This window comes from Solanum dulcamara, chromosome 8 (genome assembly GCF_947179165.1).
Source record: "Solanum dulcamara chromosome 8, daSolDulc1.2, whole genome shotgun sequence".
NCBI classification, from domain to species: Eukaryota; Viridiplantae; Streptophyta; class Magnoliopsida; order Solanales; family Solanaceae; genus Solanum; species Solanum dulcamara.
The window spans coordinates 67730602-67750260 of NC_077244.1; the positions used below are offsets into that span (position 1 = coordinate 67730602).

Sequence of the window (19659 nt, forward strand, 5' to 3'; positions counted from 1 at the left end):
AAAGGACCTGTTCTTTTCGAACAGATGTTTTCCTTCGCAGATTTGAAAGAACTTGTTCCTTTCGAACAAACACTTCTCTTCTCAAAAGAAACCATTCCTATTCTGAATAGATGAGACTGTTCTGAACGTGTGAGTTTGTATCCTTGTTGGATATAAATAGAGAGCCTTCTCTCGGTTTTCAACATCGAAATTTTTCTCTCTTCTGCATATATTTTCTTACAAACAAAGTTGTGTCTTTTAATGTCTATCGGTTTTATCCTAGAAGGAAATAATCAATAATCTCGAGTATAGTGAGGAAATTAAATTTTTTAAGGATACGTAGTGAATTCTGTGGACTCGGATACTGTTTCTTTCTTTTCTTCTTAGTTGTGTCTGGTTTATTAACTTTAAATACAGGATATAACAGATGTATAGTATGATCATTTGTAATGATTTTAGTACAACATTCATGTTTTTGCAATCAATTTCAAATGTCTTAATTAGACAGCAGTTGAAATTTAGAGACTAATTTGTCTCTAATTATCGTGGTTAGCACTGGGAGGCGCCACGGGTTGCTACCAATCAAACCCACTAATTTGATTTCATTAAAAGGCGAAAGACATAATTAAAAGTATGTTATCTCTAAAAGCTTAAATTTTTAGATGAAATAATCATATTTCAACATGATATTCAGTTCAAGTACCTGTAATCAAACGATTTTTCACGTGCTTGCCTCATGAGAAAAATTCAACCCACTTCAATATTCCACAATGAGTAATCCTCTTTAACCGTATAGTGTACACTTTAGGTATTTATAGAAAATATTCCTTTATATTAGTGAACCTTTTCTTTCAGAAGCTCCACGAAAACTCGCAGTAATTATTTTTTGGGTGAACAATCGTGCAATAGGCAAGCCCAATGCCCTTGTGGATTATATATATTAGTGAATTCAATCTTTCTATTTTTGTTTAAACCAAATAATACTATTAATGAAGTGCGATTTTCAAAGTCCCCATGAATGTTAGATGATCAAACCGTAGGTAACAATTAGGAAGAAAAAGTAGTTATCACAACATAATTGTATTTGCACCTAACCCTACTCATGTTGAGCAAATGAACTAATCAAAACCAAAACTTCACATTTTTAGAAAGCAAAAAAAAAAAAACTATATATATGCATGCCTAAGTATAGCTAAGCATTGCAATATTACTAAGTATAGCAAGACATGGCAACGAAATGGCTAACCCTAATGCTAACAATGATGGTCATATTTGAAGGGGATTTGATTATGGCCAATCTTATGGAGGTGAAATGTATAAAACATTGCATGAAAAATTGCAAAAGAGTTGGCATACCCTCTGCTGCTTGCCTCAAATTCTGCCCACTTCACTGCATCCCACCACCTATGCTATCATCTGAAGTCAGCCATTGCAATGCCCGATGCATTCTTGAACATTGTCTTGACTACAAGAATGGTATGCATGTCTTCTCTTAGATAACGTTTTATTATTAATCAGGGGATCTCTTACGTACACTCTACCATTTTCAGACCCTATTTGTGAATTATGTTAGTATTGTTGTACGTAGTTGTGTATAAAAGTTATATGTCCTTGTAGATTATCTTAGCTTGATAGCATGAAAAAAATGAGTTTAAGCATATATACGTTGTTAGTATAAATAATTTCTTTTTGTATATATATTTGCAGAAGAAGAGAAACTGGAAGGTTGTGCATCCAAATGCTTGAACAATTTTGATCACTGTTAAGTGTGTTTTTCATCACAGTAGTTATTACTTCTATAATGACAATTATACTGCCTCTTTCCATATTACTTCTAGGATCTTCTGTGTCTGTTTATTTCTCTTTTAGTATATTTTTAATGCAGAATGTACACAATAAATGGTAGGGCCATGATATGTATAAGGGGGAAAAGTACTTAATAAAATAACTAGTTTTCTTTATCATTGATTCGCACATGTTTGCGGCAGATTGAATTTTAAAGTCTGAGCTTCACAGCTCTTCAATGGACATCCACCTTAAATCTCTTCAAAATTTAGATATGAGCTTGTTTTCAATATTTTCTCGAAATGATTCATGTTTGCGGCAAGTCGAATTATAAAATAATTCAATCAAACACGCATTCAGTTATCAGTAATAGATGTGGTGCAATGAATGAATTTGTAATTCCTCCCTAAGCTAGAGGTTTCAAGTTCCAGTCTTGGATATGAAAAAATTCTTGATAGAAAGCGTTATCTCTTAAATGAAATCTTACCCAACACAAATCTGAATTAGTCTGAAATTCAATGCAAATAGCGAATATTGAGCGGAAAATAAAGGGCAGGAATGATGATGCAATAGAAATTGCCGCAATTGAAACTGCGGAAATAGCATAGGCCCGAGCAAAATGATTTTGGCTGAAAGGGCTAAATAGGGTAATAAATGATAATTGAACTATTTTGAAAAGAAATTTATGACCGAATGGTCATTCTATGTAATGAATTATCACTAAAAAATAATAATTTAATATGTATTATTATAGGAATGAAAAAATCAATCCATAAAAATTATGACACTCAAATTGTTAGGTTAGGACGGATTAATTTAATTTATTTTGATCCTTTTAATTCAGTTTATTTACAAATTGAGTTAATACAACAACAACGATCCAGTGAAATTCCACAACGTGGGGTCTGGGGAAGATAAAGTGTACGCAGACCTGACTCCTACCAAGGTAGGACGGCTGTTTCCGAAAGACCCTCGGCTCAGAAAAATAAAAAAAGGAAGTCAGATAAGAATAAAAAGTTCAAAGCGATATGAAAAAGCAAGTAACGAAAGCAACTCAGATAAGATAGAGCAATCAAAGTACAAAAAGTAATGAAAGTAATAAATAATAATAGACATCCGACCACAGGGAATTATAGTGCGCTAATACGCGTACTAATAAGGAAGAATAACGAGACTATGAACTAGTCTTCTACCCTAATGTGGGTCCTCCACACCCTCCTATCTAAGGTCATGTCCTCGATAAATTGTAATTGCGCCCAAACTTAGTTAATATATAGCGCAAATTAATTATGAGAAACTTTGTCTAAAAATATTTAAAAAGATATTTTTTTATTTATTTCATATGTTATATATAGCTTTAATATAAGAATTTTTTTTATTACGTACTTAAACAAATTATTATTATAATAAAATAGATAAAGAAATTATAACGAATAAAGAATTAAGTAGATTGAATTATGACTTGATTTTTAGATGGTGACATTCAACATAATTGACATAGGCCCAAGTAACATTTTCTTTCTTTTATTCGCTCAACCTATTTTACTTTACAAATATTCAGTCCAATCTATCCATCTAACACTTTTATATATAAATAATATATCTAAAATTGAATAAAAAAACTATAATCTAATTTCTTAAATTAAAAACCATGAATTAACCTCTATGAGTAATAATACGAGCTGTTTTCTTTTTCTTTTCAAAATTTATTTGCGCATGATCACATGTTGCTGATCAAGTCAAGATTCTAGCATATTGGTTACTTTTTTTATTTTTAAAAGGTTTTGAATCATATCTTTATATTGTTATTTAGTAAAAGAAAAAACATTTGTTAATCAATTTTAACCCGCAACTTCTCTAGCATTCTAAGTTGCAGAAAACAAAAGTCCAAACACATAGAATTCACAATAATCGTCACTCTATTTGCAATTCAACTTGAAAACAAAAGAAGAAGAAGAAGTAAAATTACAATGAAAAGAAAGATCAAAGTGAACAATTAAGGCATACCTTCAATACTATTTAGGTGTCTGTGTCACTCTGTTAAATTGATGGAATTTATAATCAGATTTTATTTAACATTAACAGTCAATTTCTCATTTAATCTAATTTTTTTTTTTTTTGCTCTATCCTAAAATGAATGCATCTTTTTAGGTGGATGTTTGACCATATTTCATTGTGAAATTTGAAGAAAAAAAAGTTTTTGTTTTCATTCCAGCGTTCTACCTGACAAGTTTAAGACCACAAGATTTAAGATGTACATCTTTAATTTAATAACTAGAAAATTTAAAAGTCTCCTTTGGTTCAAAAATTACATAATTAGTCAAACTAAGACGCTTAAATTAAAATATGAGGGAGTATTATTTTTCTAATTAATTTACAAAGTGACTATTTTTCAAATTAGAGAGAACAAAAATGGCCAGCCCGTTCTAATATTCTTTTTCTTATTAAAAGGAGCCCAGGACCCAAAACCACAGAAGTTCGGTTAGGCCCATTTAAGGAGCGTCGAACACGTCTTAAACCCTAAAAACTCATTATCATCAGTCTCTGTATAACAGTGTTCTTCTGGCTCTAGGGTGTATTCATCAGATCCCGATCGGAGTCTCAAGAAAAAAATGGTATGCGCTAGCCATGATTACATTTTCTCTTCAATACTCATTTTTGGAATTTGTATTCATTTTTTTTTTTAATGTAGGCTCCAAAGAAGGGTGTTGCAGTAGCAGCAAAGAAGAAGCCGGAGAAGGCGAAAGTGGTGAATCCACTGTTCGAGAAGCGGCCAAAGCAGTTTGGTATCGGTGGAGCGCTGCCGCCGAAGAAGGATGTAACAAGGAACGTGAGATGGCCTCGGAATGTTACCCTCCAAAGGAAGAAGAGGATTCTGAAGATGCGATTGAAGGTTCCTCCTGCTCTTAACCAGTTCACCAAAACCCTTGACAAGAACCTCGGTCAGTATGCTACTATTAACCTACTTTCCTGTTGCGTTTTTTGGTTAATTATTGCTGTATTTTTGTCAACGCTAAGACAATCAGTCCTGTATGTCCGATACACTGTATTTGCAGCTGCTTCATTTCGATAATGGAGAATAAAGTAAAAGTTAATATCTGGCCTATATATGTTCATTCCACTCGAGTTTGATTTTGTCCAGTTACTTCCTACTCTTAGCTTCTATTTCAGTATGTTTTATGCAGCATGTTATAGATCCGAACTTTCACAGGAATTGGTGGCATAATGAGTGGTATATGTATAATGTCTCACTGTGTTGTACGTGAAACTATAATGTGTTTCCATATACGTTTGAACTACGCCTCACTGTTTACCTGAAGGCAGTTGAATGTGTGGTTGTTTGTGCTTGGCTTGTGTATTCTTATCATTACAATTTTGTCATCTTGTTTTAAGTTTTTCAAACACCTAGGCCTTTGCTGTGTGAGCAATAAGGATAACATCTAACATCTCTGGGCTCACACATCGGAAATTGTTGGCTGGCTTATATTATAGTTCCATTAACCATGTGGATGACTAAGCTTTTATTGTCCCTTTTAGAATTCGTAAACAAGCTTCTCTTTTTGGCGAAGAATTAGTTTAGTAAATACTACTATTATATTTTGATTGAACTATCATGTGGATGCTACCATTTATCATTATGGCCTCCCACTTCTCTAGTAGACCAAATTGATAGTATTGTTTATCAGCTCACAAGTCATCTTTTGTTTTCTCTTACTTTCATGAGATATTTTATTTCAGTGAGACTGAATTAAATGTTCCCTTTGCCTTTGAACATGCAGCTACAAATCTATTCAAGATGCTTCTGAAGTACAGGCCTGAGGACAAAGCTGCAAAGAAGGAGCGTCTTGTCAAAAGGGCTCAAGCTGAATCTGAAGGAAAAACACCTGAAACAAAGAAACCAATTATTGTGAAATATGGACTTAAGCACATCACTTACCTTATTGAGCAGGTTTGTTTTGTTCTTGCAAATTATCTTATACTTTCTTAAGCACATCTCTTTTCATCTTTATTGTAACTATTTTCCATCGATGTACTTTCAGAACAAGGCTCAGTTAGTAGTGATTGCTCATGATGTGGACCCAATAGAGTTGGTTGTCTGGCTTCCTGCACTATGCAGAAAGATGGAAATTCCTTACTGCATTGTGAAGGGGAAAGCACGTTTAGGATCGGTAAGTACTACTAAGTCTGTATTCTCAATGCTTTTAAACAGATGAGATACTGATTGATAAATGTGCACAGATTGTGCATAAGAAAACTGCTTCAGCCTTGTGTTTGACAACCGTGAAGAATGAAGACAAAATGGAGTTCAGCAGAATTTTGGAGGCAATTAAGGTATCTATAGTCATGGCTAGTTTGGTTTCCATTTTGCTGTAAAGCTCTTCTAAAATTTCTCTTAATACTTGTTCAATTTTCAGGCTAACTTCAATGACAAGTATGAAGAGAACAGGAAGAAGTGGGGTGGTGGTATCATGGGCTCTAAGTCACAGGCCAGGACCAAGGCCAAAGAGAGAGTGCTTGCCAAGGAAGCTGCCCAGAGATTGAACTAAGCTTGCTGTGATATATACACTGCAATTTGATTAGAGAGTTGCTCTGCCAAGTTTTGTATTTGGTTCACATGCTTTACAATGTTAAAGATATTAGTTTTGACAAGTACCTTTATGTTTGCCTTAACAATGCTTTATCAGACATTTGGTTGAGTTTGTTTTTTATGGCTCTGAATTGCGGCAGTTGTTCAAATTACTACACTTTACAGAGGTTCCAAAGCAGTTTAGCCACAACTGCTTTGTTCCAATTCCGCATATCAGTGATGTTAATTCCCCCAGTAGATTTATGCATGCAATAAAGGCTCTCTTGGTTACTTCAGTACAGCATGTTTACATATATCTAGTTTTACATTTGATCAGTCTTCCCATCATTTTGTTCAAGAGATAACTGGCAATGTAGAATAGATAGCCTTTTAGGACTCAAAAGGTACCCCTAGATACCTAAACGAAGCTCTCCTCTCACAATTCCTAATAGCTACAAGATCTTGGTCTTGACAGTGTCATGGACACCACCAAAGTATATGGAAGAGATATCTTGGTAATCAGTCCAGAAGAAGATGCAAACTTCGGGAAACAATCATAAAGATGGTAAGTAAATTTTGCGGTTAATTAATCTTAAACAGCAACTTTTCTAGCGTACAAAAACAAAACTTCAAACACTTCCCCTAATAAATCAGATATTAAGAAAAATATTTAGAGACGAGGAAAAAAGCTTAATCAGCGGAGTTAATGCTTTTCAAAAACCAAAATAAAGCAACTAAAAGTGATTCATAATTCACTATAATAGTCAATCTATTTGACGACAAAAACACCGTAATATTACAATGAAGAAGAAGATTAAAGAGTAAACAATTTACAAAACATGGAAAATAAAAATTAGGAGAAAATAAGGAAGAAAGTTAAGTCTAATGAGATACCTTCAAATTTTAATTATATTTATAATCAAATTATATTTTACACTGAAAATGATTATTTTTCAACTAATTTGCAAAAATCGGCTATTTTCTAAATAGTGTGACGATTAGGCTAGGTCTTGTTAATTGTTTTTATGAAAAGGATCCCAGGCCCAAATCCACAAAAAGTTTCGCCTAGACCCAGTTAAAGAAACATATCAGTGTTCTGCATCCCCTAGAATTTATTTCTCCGGTCGCCGTCTGAAGCAAAAATGGTAAGCTCTTAGCCATGGTTACCTTCCTTCTTCACAACTCCTTTTTGGAATATGCGTTCACATATTTTTTTTCTGTAGGCTCCTAAGAAGGGTGTTGCAGTAGCAGCAAAGAAGAAGCCAGAGAAGGCGAAGGTGGTGAATCCACTGTTCGAGAAGCGGCCAAAGCAGTTTGGTATCGGTGGAGCGCTGCCTCCGAAGAAGGATGTAACAAGGAACGTGAGATGGCCTCGGAATGTTACCCTTCAAAGGAAGAAGAGGATTCTCAAGATGCGATTGAAGGTTCCTCCTGCTCTCAACCAGTTCACCAAAACCCTTGACAAGAACCTCGGTCAGTATATTATTATTAACTGAATTTCCTGTTGCGTTTTTGGTTAATTAGTTGCTCTATTTTTATTAACAATTAGACAACAAATAATATATTTCCAATCCACTGTATTTGCAGCTGCTTCATTTCGATAATGGAGAATAAAGATTTACTTTTTCTATATTCATTTCACTCTATTTTGGCGAGCTACTTATTATTATGCTCCATGTTATCAATTGGAACTTTCACCTGAACTTGTATCATGGGTAGCAAATAAATTATTAGGAATGGAGTATTTTATTGGAACTATAATGTGTTCCCATAGATGTTTGAACTATGCCTCACTGTGTACTTGAAGAGAGTTGAATGAGTGATTGTTGTGCCTGGCTTGTGGATTCTTGTGATTCCAATTTTTTCGCCTCTTGGTGAAAGTTTACGAAGACGACCTAGGCTTTTACTGGGTGAACAATCTCCAGGCTCACACCTCTGTAACTGCTGTTAGCTGTCTTATTTTGTAGTTCATAACCAAATGGCTGACTGAGATATTATTGTTCCTTTTAGAAATTGTGAAGAATATTATTTTCCCATTTAGAAGAAGCTTTTTTTTTTCGGGAGTAATATTAGTTCAGAAACTACTACTATTATTTTGTTGGAATTCATTGTGGAATAATACATTTTGCATATTTTTATTCTATACCCACGTGTTGTTTCTTTAAGGGGTTTAAGAGTTGATTGTACCAAATCAGAATTAGTGATATTTGTTGAAGACAATTTTTTTCCAGCATGTTGGACTTTGCTGTCTCTTTGCCTATAGAATCACGTGTAAAGATTCCTCTGGATTCCCATAATCCAAGGGGAAATGAATAAGTTGTGGTCACTGTATTCTTCTCTCTTCATTTCTTATTTCTCATTTTTTTTTGTTAAAATGGACTTGTGCTTTTTTGTGGTTTTGGAAAGTAAAATATTACTGGGACATTAATAATTTTTTTGTTGAATTTGTTTCACTGATAACCTAACACCTGAAATTTTCCTGGAATATATCAATGAAAGGATTCATTTTCTGGCAAAATACTTTGTTTTGGGAAAATGTTAGAATTCTGTATTACTTCACACACCTTTTTGTGATCATTCTTAAAAGGCTAAGCTGCTGCATGTAACCATTATGTCTTCCCACTTCTCAGTAGACCAAATTTGATAGTATTGTTAATCAGCTCTCATTCATCTTTTGTTTTGTTTACTTGCATGAGGTATTTTACTAAAGTGATACTGATTGAATTTTTCCATCGTCTTTGCCCCTTACATGCAGCTACAAACCTTTTCAAGATGCTTCTTAAGTACAGGCCTGAGGACAAAGCTGCAAAGAAGGAGCGTCTTGTCAAAAGGGCTCAAGCTGAAGCCGAAGGAAAAACTCCTGAAACAAAGAAACCCATTATTGTGAAGTATGGGCTTAAGCACATCACTTACCTTATTGAGCAGGTTTGTTTTGTTCTTGCAAATTATCTTATACTTTCTTAAGCACATCTCTTTTCATCTTTATTGTAACTATTTTCCATCGATGTACTTTCAGAACAAGGCTCAGTTAGTAGTGATTGCTCATGATGTGGACCCAATAGAGTTGGTTGTCTGGCTTCCTGCACTATGCAGAAAGATGGAAATTCCTTACTGCATTGTGAAGGGGAAAGCACGTTTAGGATCGGTAAGTACTACTAAGTCTGTATTCTCAATGCTTTTAAACAGATGAGATACTGATTGATAAATGTGCACAGATTGTGCATAAGAAAACTGCTTCAGCCTTGTGTTTGACAACCGTGAAGAATGAAGACAAAATGGAGTTTAGCAGAGTTTTGGAGGCAATTAAGGTATCTTTATTAGTGACTAGTTTAGTTTGCATTGCATTGCATTTTACTTAAAAGCTCTTCTAGGATTCCTCTTGATGCATGTTTACTTTTTCAGGCTAACTTCAATGACAAGTATGAAGAGAACAGGAAAAAGTGGGGTGGTGGTATCATGGGCTCCAAGTCACAGGCCAGGACCAAGGCCAAGGAGAGAGTTCTTGCTAAGGAAGCTGCCCAGAGATTGAACTAAGAGCTTGCTGTGATATATACGCTGCAATTGGGTTAGAGAGCTGCTCTGCCAATTTTTGTGTTTGGTTCACATGCTTGACAATGTTAGAGACATTAGTTCTATATGTACCTTTATTTTTGCCATTTGCAGATTATTATTGCTCTGTCAAAGAAGCTTTGAACTTTATCAGAAGTTTTTGTTAGATATTTTGTTGAGTGTGTTTTTATGCCTGCGAATTGCTTATTCTTTGCTAATTTAGTGCTTACACTTGTAAACTAACTTCTGCTCTTCCTGGTATCCTGGTTTAGTTAATGATTCATCTCAGGCCTTTCCATTTATCTGTTACTTCTATATGGAGTATATTAGATATATCTGTTTGTTCAAATTTACGAAGATTCCGAAAGAGTGATCTGTGTGCATTTAGCTCTACGATGTACCACACTGTGCATGTATGTCTTCATGTTGATACGTATTGTTAAAACTCACTTAAGATTCAAGTGCATATTCAGTACTATTATTAGTTGGTGAGTCATGGGTTATCTCAACAGGGCTGCTGCTTTAGATGAGGAACCAACAACCCATTTTCCTTATTTTTCAAGCTAATTTGTTTGGTGAATGACTTGTTAATAAGTTTCCATCTTTTGTCTAGTAAGTTAATCTCCGTAAGCAGAAAGAGACGCACATCTAATATTATAGAGATTCCCATTTTTGGATGTCTAACCTTTTTTTTTTTTTAGGGGGGTGGGGGGTGGAGATTGTTTGAGTAGTTATCATATTAGATCTACAAAATTTGAAATTAAATTTTATTGTGTTCGCTGGACAATATGGAAGAATAGGAATCCTAGAAGATTATCTAAAACTTAAAATCGACGATATGAGTGAACTCATACAAACGAAACTACTAATTATACTAATCCCTGAAAATGAAACTCCAATAAGTAAGTATTCTAGTAAGGAGACTCAAATAAATAAAAAAAATCTTATGCTAGAGAGATTGAACAACTTAAATATATAATAAAAAATTATTCTCCCCTCCCTCATCTATTACAGTGTAATTTTCCGACATATACTTACTCAAATACCACGATTTGGAAATAAAAATAAAAATAAAAATAAAATTTTCCTTGTGTCACTATCGTATTTCCCTTGTCTCATTTTCATCCGCAAATATAGTAAGATATTTTTATCCACGTGTCACCAAAACAAAGACGTACCAATTACTACGTCGTTTGCTTCTTCTTTTTTTTTTTTTCAATTTCTTGAAATACCCCTCGTCCCTTCCTCTCTGTTCAATCAAGAACTCCAAATCCCCTGCAGCAGAAGTAAACACTTTTGTGAAAGCTATTGATAGCGTGTGCAGCTCTAATTAATTCTCTTCGAAAAACGTAAAAAAAAACAAAAGATAAGAATATAACAAAGTCTATTGTTTCAATTCTGTTCACATTTCACCCCTTTTTTTCTGTACAAACGAAACCTACATGATCCACCACCTACTGGGATCAATTTTTTCTTTGCCTCCGTTATCCGTGAATCAATCTTTTTTCTCTTTATAACTGTATTTGTGGATTTGGGTTGGTGTTAAATCAGATAACTGAAGGTTGAAAGTGAAGAAAGAGTGAGGAGGAAGACACAAAATGGTCAATCAGATTTTATCAAAAATTGGTTCTTGGACTCGCAACAAGATCGTTGATCCTCTTTTCCATATCCTCCAGAGGTAGCTAATGTTTTACCTTTTTACCCTTATCTTTCTTAAGGCGATGTGTTTGGTGTATGAGTGAGTTTTTTTTTAAAAATAAATAATTGGGAATAGGGGAAGGGGAAATGGGGAGGGGATAACAATGTAAGAATCGAACCCCTCACCAATAAGGTGGGAGTTAAGGTAGCCAACGAACTGAACTACTAAGATTCTGCTGTATGAGTGAGTTGAAATGCTTATTCAGGGAGAAAAGATTGCATTTTTCTAATTAGAACTAGTTCGGATCAGTAATAGCTTGTTTGGATGGTTGTTATGTATCGATTCATAGTGTATTCTGTTGTGGTGTATTTTATTGTAATCATCCTTTTCCATTCATAATATCACACACCAGCAATTTGAAGAAATGATAAAGTAGAAGGTAAAAGAGGTTTTATTATTAAATACTCCCTTTGTTTCAATTTGTTTGTCGAGTTGTGACTTGACAAGGGGTTTAAGAAAGTAAATAAGACTTTTGAATTGTTGTAAACTAAAGATGAGTAGAATGCACCAAAATATCCTTTAATCATGTGGTATTAAATATGTCATGTGGAAAATTTAAATTAAAGAGTTATCAAAAAAGGAAATAAACTTTTGTTTTGAAATGGATTAAAAAGGAAAGTAAGAAAAACAAATTCAAACGGAGGGATTAATAAATAAGGAAAAGATGGGAAAGAAAGAGGGTAACGAGTAATCACACCAAATTGGTCGTTACATAAAGTAGTATTTTTCATCGTTACATTATAATAGATTTAAGAATATGATACAGTAAAATTTAAGTAGCAAGCAAAACCAACTTTGGATTCAAAGTAACAATAGGATACAATAAAACATGTAACAACCATCCAAACAAGTTGAAAACTTTAAGTACCTTAGGTGAGTTTTTGTAGTCGTCAGGTGTCTGATTAATATTCAATTACTAGTAATTTTCTAATGTGAAGATTGCAAAAGTAAGAAGCTTTACTGATTTTTACAATGAATGGTTTTCTTGATTTGTTTCAAGGGGAGCAGAGCCAAAACTGTTGGCGATCTCTGCGGCTCTTGGAATCACCTTTGGGGTATTTCCCATTTGTGGTATGTTCTATTAATCTGGAATTAGTTCTTATAATCTTTGTTTATGTAATTTTTAAGTGTACGAAAGCATTCCATGTTTACTTTGTTAAGTTTGTGGTGTAATGTCTAACTATGCAGCCAAATTCATAGATTCCTTGGACGTAATTTCATGACAAAAGTAGAAGGTTCTCTTGACTGTAATTCAATTATTTAATCAATGTGTTGAGAAAAGTGAGAGTGTTGAATTGCAGGAAGATGACAATGGTAGAAGAATTATTAATAAGTCGGATCAGTGAAGTTTCTTTTAATGAATTGGAAATGGCTTGAACCTTGCAATATCAAAATGCTAATGAAATACTGTATTAAGATGGTAATTTGATAACCTTCTTTACTGGGAGACTTCATCTTTACTGGTTTCAACATGTTTTAAGGACTTTTGGGGTTGTAGAAATGGATGTATTGATTGGGAGAAAAAACGGCGTGCTTGTACATATTACGACTTATTGAACTTCTTTGTGGATTTGGAATTAATGGTCCTATGAATTGGTCAGCAATCGATTAATTGCCATTCAATTTCATTTAGGAGCTTCAGCCCGTACACATAGGTTTGATGTTTGAATATCTTCTTTTGAAGAGTTCTTTTTTTTTTGGACATGCTGTGGAACTAATATGCTGTCTGGAGCAAAGCCAACTTTTGTACTTATTCCTTGGGTATCAGTTTGGTTAATTGAATATCATCATCTAGAAACGTAAGTGTAAATTCATGCTTTTACTTTTATTTTATGAATATGATGGAAAATTTCTTAGTTGATGAAGTATCTGGGTTTTCTTTTCCCAAGAAGCTGAACCAACTATGTATTGAGAAAGAACCAGCTGTTCAATATCTTCCTCTTGACTATCCTTTTAGAGCTGCTACCTGTGAACAACTCTGACTTCCAGCAGGGGGTGCGTATAGTTGTTTTCTTCCTGCCCCATGTTTGTTTCTAGTTTTGGAATCATTGCAGCTGACCCTCTCCTCCTTTGGCTTGCTTCAATCTGAGACAGATCTTCAGTAAATTGTGAAGCTTTAAACCTCATATTCCTGATACATCTCTTCCACCTTCTTCCTCTTTCAGAAAATCTGCAATGTGCCCTCCACCTTTGATAATCATAAAATTTCGCTGAACTACCCTTCTGATCATCAATTCTGATTTTGCTCTCAAACCTTTTCCTTTGTTCAATGATCCTGTAGCACACCCTGCATGTGCTGCGTTGTTCAATCACCTTAAATTCTTCCTGGGATGAAGAAGGTCCATCTCTGCATTATCGAACTGAATCTAGAAGATTTGATTGCACTTCACGTAGCCATAGAAATGCTTACGTTACATCAAGGGCAACCATATGTGGACTTAGTTTAGCGACCATAATGTTGCTGAAATTCTTAGACAGATTTATGTGTGATGGAGAAACATGGTAGGTAATAATTAACCAACTACATGTAAATTGATGTAAGTAACACAGTCTGCGGTACACAGACTTTTTTAAACAGAAAAATGATAGTCTGCAGTTTAATTTTTTTGTTGCTAGCTAGAAATATTTGGGTGAATTGACTTCTGCCTTGATTAAATCCTACTGAATTTTGCTAAGCAAATACAACTTATGTGCAATCTATTTTTCTCAACAGGTGTCACAGTATTCCTATGTGGGATAGCTATTGCATTACTGGGATCCTATTGTCATGCTCCTACAATGATGTTGGCTAACTTCATTGCTACTCCTATTGAGTTGAGGTATTAGCGCAATTATTTGATTGTTTTGCTGTCACTACTAGAGCCCTGATCTTTTCCCCAAAGATCATTCTCACGGCGCCCCCTACCTGGTCCAAGATCTCTTTTGTATTTAGCAACATGTGTATTATAAAATAGGGATTCGTGTTATCATTTTAACATCTATTTCTGCCATAGTTATTAGTATTGCACATGCTTCTTGTCACCAACTTTTATGCTAGGATCTGTAGAACAATATCTGTGGGTTGTGAGAACTGGGAAACAAATGAGGATGTGGCATCATGTTATGCTTTTGGTTATTAGCATCAATGCTATGCATTTGTTAATCTATGATCCCCACATGATTTTAAGTTTCTTCAATTGCAGAAGGCCTTCGTTTGGACATAATATATGTGGGTATATTTTTCCTGTTCGTCATTAAACTGTGTCAGAAAGAAGCAATTTCTCCTATTTCAAAAAAAAAGAAAGAAGCAATTTCTCTCTATCTTTTATTTTGGGCCAGGGGTGGGGGATGGGGATAGGGTTCTCTTACGTTCAAACTGTACTGAGAAGAAGCTTCAAAAAGCTGTAATTTCTTTTCGTTTGCAGTTCCATGATTTGCAACCATACAACTTTGTGTGCAAGTAAATGTCCTTTCGCTCCTAGAATCATTGCATTTCCACTTTAATATTGCACTTGCAATGACAATGAAGAGATTTCAGGTTAACAATTTTTTTAAAAATAAATAAATAAATACATTTCAAGTCTTAAAAAATGATGAGTTTGAGAATTTGACTTAGGCAATCGAGAAGCTATGCTTTGGTGAAAAATGTACAACCCTATTTTGTGTTGGGGGGTATCGATTGTTGGGCCTGAATTTCGTACACCATTACATTTTAGGAATAACATTAATTAGTTCTTCGCAAGGGTTTGAATATGATGTTTTATCCAGCTGGGTATGTTAGCATGCCCATCGTAATCTGCCTGTGTTGAAGATAATGTCTTCTTTGAGGTGAGGAAAGATTGTTGTGTTACTTTGTGTTCATTGAAGCAAGTCAGAGGGTAGTCCCAGTGAGGGTAAACTGTGATCTATCACTCTTTAATTTAAGAAATATTACGTCAGACTTTTAACGTCTCAGCAAACTTGTAATTTCATTTATGCTCAAGTCCTCACTTAGTGCTCTGCCTTCCACTTTGCAGTCTGATGATTCCATTTCTACGCCTAGGTGAGTCTATCACTGGTGGACCTCATTTTCCTTTGACTGCTGATGCACTAAAGAAGGTCTTCACTGGTGAGGCTTCAAAGGAAGTCTTGCTCAGCATTTTACGTGCGGTAAGTGAAGAAGTTTTTGCATCCGAGTATCTCTTCCTTTCTTTCTTTCTTATATCAGTATCATCTTCTTGATTGTTAGATCGATGCATCTATTTGATATGGTTTTCTTCATGATTTTGTCCGGCTTCTTCATTCCATTTATACTACAGGCTGCATTATAATAAGTACCAAAAGAAGAAGAAAGGGCATTTTTCAGTTATCCGTGTTTTTTGGTTGGATATAACTATGTTGTTCTTTGAAGTTCTTTAAAGCGTCCATTTCCTTCATCCTGAATACATATTGAAGAGTCACTTGTTATGCATGTATGCGTGAAATATGTATTTATGACAAACTTATGCTCCTTTTTCTTCATCTTCACATTCTTTAACTGACTTTTAGCAATGGACTTTTTACAACTTCTACAGATGTTGGGCTGGCTTGTTGCTGTACCATTCATCATAGCAGGACTTTATGTTGTGTTTTTGCCAATTTTTACCATCTTGGTTCGTAAGTTCAGCACGCGTCCTCCAAGCCCGAAGACGCTTCTCCAACCCCTTACAGAAGTCAGTGTTAAAGCCAGGGATGCATGATTAATAATTGTAGTTTAAATTTGTTAAGTTGCTTCTAATACTTAGTGTTTGTGAATAGGACTTGGGGGAGTCTAGCAGTTCTGTACTTGTATGAAGTTCAATATTTCCCCCAAAGTTCTTCACTTGCTCATGAACTCGGAGCTTCGTCAGAAGTGACAATGGGGGGGACTAGGGAAGGCCGATGACTACATGAGTTGGGGAAGCTTTATCCCTGACTTTCAATCACCTTCAGTGTCATCTCTTTATATAGTCAACGGGTTTAACTGATCCATCATTTTCGACATAAGAGGACATAAATCGATGTGTGTGTGTGTGAAACAACTTTTAAGTTATAAAGAAATATTAAATTTTCAACTTAACGTCATAAGTTTAGTGGTTTCTGTGGTAAGTTCCTATAGGTTAAACTCGTTAAGTTTAAATCATGCATCTGCTTAGAGGTATGTGCTCTCATCGCGTTAGTCATGTAAACGACTAGCTCTATGCTTGATCACATTGTTATGTTTAAATTCTATAGGCTGAACTCGTTAAATTTAAATCATGGATTTCTCATGGTGTTTGTCATGTAAACAACTAGCTCAGTAGCTCTACACTTGACATATATGACTTGTTCACATCATAACATTCAAACGAAGTTAATAGCCAAAGGCAAATGGAGCATGTATGCTATTGGGTTGACTGAATTTAGTATTTTCGACACGTAATAACATAAATATATATAGTAAGTTTCTCTCAAAGGACGATGATAATAATAGTATTTTGTACTATGTAGCAATAAAAACGTATATACAAGTTAAACATATGAGTTTAAGGTATATGTATTGACAAGTAAAGCATATTTTAGATGGTAAATTATTACTCTCGTTGTTTGGCTTGATTCGCAGTATAGGTCAAACTAACTAATGTTTTCTGATAATTTAGACATAGAATTTTCCAACTCTTTTTGAAATAAAATTTATTTATTTAAACTACATTAAAAGTACTATAACTCACAATGAAGTGTTCGAAAAAATTAGAGTAATTTCCCCAAACAGTCAACCATGTTTGGGAAATTGTCTAGATATATCACTTTTATTTCTTTTAGGACTACATTATCATCCAACTCGGTTGTTGTTGTGGATTTCACTGGGTTGTTGTTGTTGTACATTATCATCCAACTATTTATATTTTTTTCAAAATATACTTGAAATAATAAAAACATCTTTCTCTCTCCTAATGGATTTGACGTGTGACATTATTCTTTTTTTAAATAATTTTTTTAAACTATTTTAAACCATCCATATTTTATAATTAATAACAAATTATTACTTTTCCATTTTTTTAAATAAAATATTTTTATTAAATGTCTTATCATATTTTAAACCCCATTTAATTTTAATAAATTTACTTTTATTTATTTATTATATTAAAAAATAAAATTGCATTTATATTTATCTATTTATCATATCAAGAGAATAATAAAAAGGAATTTATTTTTATTTTTAGTTATGGGATGACATGTCACATTATTCCTTCTTTTAAAATATATTTTTTAACTATTTTAAACCATCCATATTTTATAACTAATAAAAAATTATTACATTTCCATATTGCTAAAAAAAAGGAATTTTATTGTTATTAAATGTCATATCATATTTTTAACTCCGTTTACTCTTAGTAAATTTACTTTTATTTATTTATTATATTAAAAATAGAGTTGCATTTGTATTTATCTATTTTATCATATCAAGAGAATAATAAAAATGAATTTTATTTTTACTCTTAGTTATCAAAAATGGGAAATAGATAACTAAAAATGAAAAATAATTTAGAACGAATAGTTAATACTAAAAGTAAAAATAAAAATCCTTTTTATCATTCTCTTGATATGATAATATAGATAAATACATATGCAACTTTATTTTTAATAAAATAAATAAATAAAAGTAAATGGAGTCAAAAATATAATATGATATTTTAATAACAGTAAAAATTCTTTTTTGAACAATATGGAATAATTATAAAATTTTATTTAGTTATAAAATATGGATGATTTAAAAGAGTTAAAAAAAATTAAAAAGGAAATAATGTGACATGTCATTTCATTACTAGAAAGATGTATTCATTGTTTGAAGTATATTTTGAGGAAAATATAAATAGTTGGGTGATATTATAATCCTAAAAGAAACAAAAATGATATTCCAGGATATTTTTCCAAATATGAGTGACAGTTTGGAAAAATTACTCATAAATTATGATAATGATAACATAAGAAAGAACAAATTGAAACGGAGGTAACATGAATCAAACTATCAATTCTAACTAATAATATTAGAGAAAAACCTGCAAAACTTAACCCTAACTTTTACTGGAGAAAATCACTAATAAGTGTTACTTAACACTAATCAAAATGAGAAAAATATAGGTGTAATATCTTCTCAATTTGAAAGCTAATAAGTGCTTCCACCCTCTTCTCAACCCCAACAAGTTTCACTAATTCAATGACTCCATCTTTCTTACATTGTACATCTGGCACTTGTATTGTAATCTTCACTTATTACTTGAATAAAAGAAAATAATTCTACAAAAATCTTAGATATTATTTTTAAGCAACACAATTATTTAAATGACCCTACAAACATTTTTCCGTGTTATATTTAAGTGACACAAATAGGTCTTAAGTGAAGAAGAATTTGAGATTTATGGCAGTAAGGTTTATACTGTCCTAAATTAGCATATACCCACCCCACTCCACCCCCACTCACCCCTTCATTTATTTTTAATTTATTTTTTTAATTTCTTAAGTAATGTTTAATCAAGCTTTAACATGGCCAGCTGTCTACAGATATTTATGTTTTCTTTACTATATAGTATACGTTTTATCACCATCTTTGTTTATTGAGTTGTTACTTGACGAGAATGGACACGTCTATTAAATTGGAAGTCAAACGAAATTCTTTCTAATCAATTTTTTTTTTCTATTTTACTCTTTAGGAAATTCTCAATTTTTTATTTTTATCATTTAACTCTTGAAGAAAATTTCATTGAAATCAATCTACGTCTTGAATTACTCCGGGATTTTGTTAGTTTAAGTTAGATAGAATGAATTAGGGCGTTTTTAATAGGTATTAAAAAGCATTTTTAAGTTACTTTCTATGAGATTAAAAATTACAATAGCATATTTAGTGTAATTTTACAAATAGGGTCTGAAGAACGTATGATGAATGCCGATCTTACTCTTGTCTTTGTAAGATAGAGAGGTTATTTCCGAAAGATCCCCAACTTAAAAAAATAATATAAAAAAAGAGACAACAAAGCAATAAAATACAAAACAAATAGCAATACACATCGAATAAGAAATCACACAATAAAATATGGAAAACTACACAAAATAGATCAATTGTGAA

At 33.2% G+C, this 19659-nt stretch overlaps 4 protein-coding genes across 4 annotated transcripts; all 4 read left to right on the top strand.

The window, feature by feature from the left end:
* The first annotated feature begins 1159 nt into the window (after positions 1-1159).
* Positions 1160-1940, top strand: LOC129900707 (protein TAP1-like). Its single transcript, XM_055975727.1, has 2 exons — positions 1160-1455; positions 1687-1940. The coding sequence occupies exons 1-2, from the start codon at positions 1206-1208 to the stop codon at positions 1743-1745; spliced, it is 309 nt and encodes a 102-aa protein (XP_055831702.1). The 5' UTR covers positions 1160-1205; the 3' UTR covers positions 1746-1940.
* A 2309-nt stretch (positions 1941-4249) lies between these two features.
* LOC129899086 (60S ribosomal protein L7a-2-like) lies at positions 4250-6483 on the top strand. Its single transcript, XM_055973888.1, has 6 exons — positions 4250-4379; positions 4457-4706; positions 5544-5713; positions 5805-5933; positions 6004-6096; positions 6180-6483. Exons 1-6 carry the CDS (start codon positions 4377-4379, stop codon positions 6309-6311), a joined length of 777 nt encoding a protein of 258 aa, XP_055829863.1. The 5' UTR covers positions 4250-4376; the 3' UTR covers positions 6312-6483.
* Positions 6484-7380: 897 nt separating this feature from the next.
* Positions 7381-10050, top strand: LOC129899087 (60S ribosomal protein L7a-2-like). Its single transcript, XM_055973889.1, has 6 exons — positions 7381-7476; positions 7555-7804; positions 9087-9256; positions 9348-9476; positions 9547-9639; positions 9734-10050. The coding sequence occupies exons 1-6, from the start codon at positions 7474-7476 to the stop codon at positions 9863-9865; spliced, it is 777 nt and encodes a 258-aa protein (XP_055829864.1). The 5' UTR covers positions 7381-7473; the 3' UTR covers positions 9866-10050.
* Positions 10051-11111: 1061 nt separating this feature from the next.
* On the top strand, positions 11112-16635 carry LOC129899013 (uncharacterized). Its single transcript, XM_055973758.1, has 6 exons — positions 11112-11558; positions 12580-12650; positions 14293-14398; positions 15575-15707; positions 16112-16249; positions 16335-16635. The coding sequence occupies exons 1-6, from the start codon at positions 11479-11481 to the stop codon at positions 16368-16370; spliced, it is 564 nt and encodes a 187-aa protein (XP_055829733.1). The 5' UTR covers positions 11112-11478; the 3' UTR covers positions 16371-16635.
* The last annotated feature ends 3024 nt before the right edge of the window (positions 16636-19659 follow it).

Excerpts from the sequence above, each read along its gene's own strand:
- LOC129900707 (XM_055975727.1), top strand. The coding sequence starts at position 1,206 with ATGGCAACGAAATGGCTAACCCTAATGCTAACAATGATGGTCATATTT. Across the intron at positions 1,456-1,686 it reads TTGTCTTGACTACAAGAATG|AAGAAGAGAAACTGGAAGGT; the intron begins GTATGCATGTCT and ends ATATATTTGCAG.
- LOC129899086 (XM_055973888.1), top strand. Across the intron at positions 5,714-5,804 it reads TCACTTACCTTATTGAGCAG|AACAAGGCTCAGTTAGTAGT; the intron begins GTTTGTTTTGTT and ends ATGTACTTTCAG. Across the intron at positions 5,934-6,003 it reads GGAAAGCACGTTTAGGATCG|ATTGTGCATAAGAAAACTGC; the intron begins GTAAGTACTACT and ends AAATGTGCACAG.
- LOC129899087 (XM_055973889.1), top strand. Across the intron at positions 9,257-9,347 it reads TCACTTACCTTATTGAGCAG|AACAAGGCTCAGTTAGTAGT; the intron begins GTTTGTTTTGTT and ends ATGTACTTTCAG. Across the intron at positions 9,477-9,546 it reads GGAAAGCACGTTTAGGATCG|ATTGTGCATAAGAAAACTGC; the intron begins GTAAGTACTACT and ends AAATGTGCACAG.
- LOC129899013 (XM_055973758.1), top strand. The coding sequence starts at position 11,479 with ATGGTCAATCAGATTTTATCAAAAATTGGTTCTTGGACTCGCAACAAG. Across the intron at positions 14,399-15,574 it reads GCTACTCCTATTGAGTTGAG|TCTGATGATTCCATTTCTAC; the intron begins GTATTAGCGCAA and ends TCCACTTTGCAG. Across the intron at positions 15,708-16,111 it reads TGCTCAGCATTTTACGTGCG|ATGTTGGGCTGGCTTGTTGC; the intron begins GTAAGTGAAGAA and ends CAACTTCTACAG.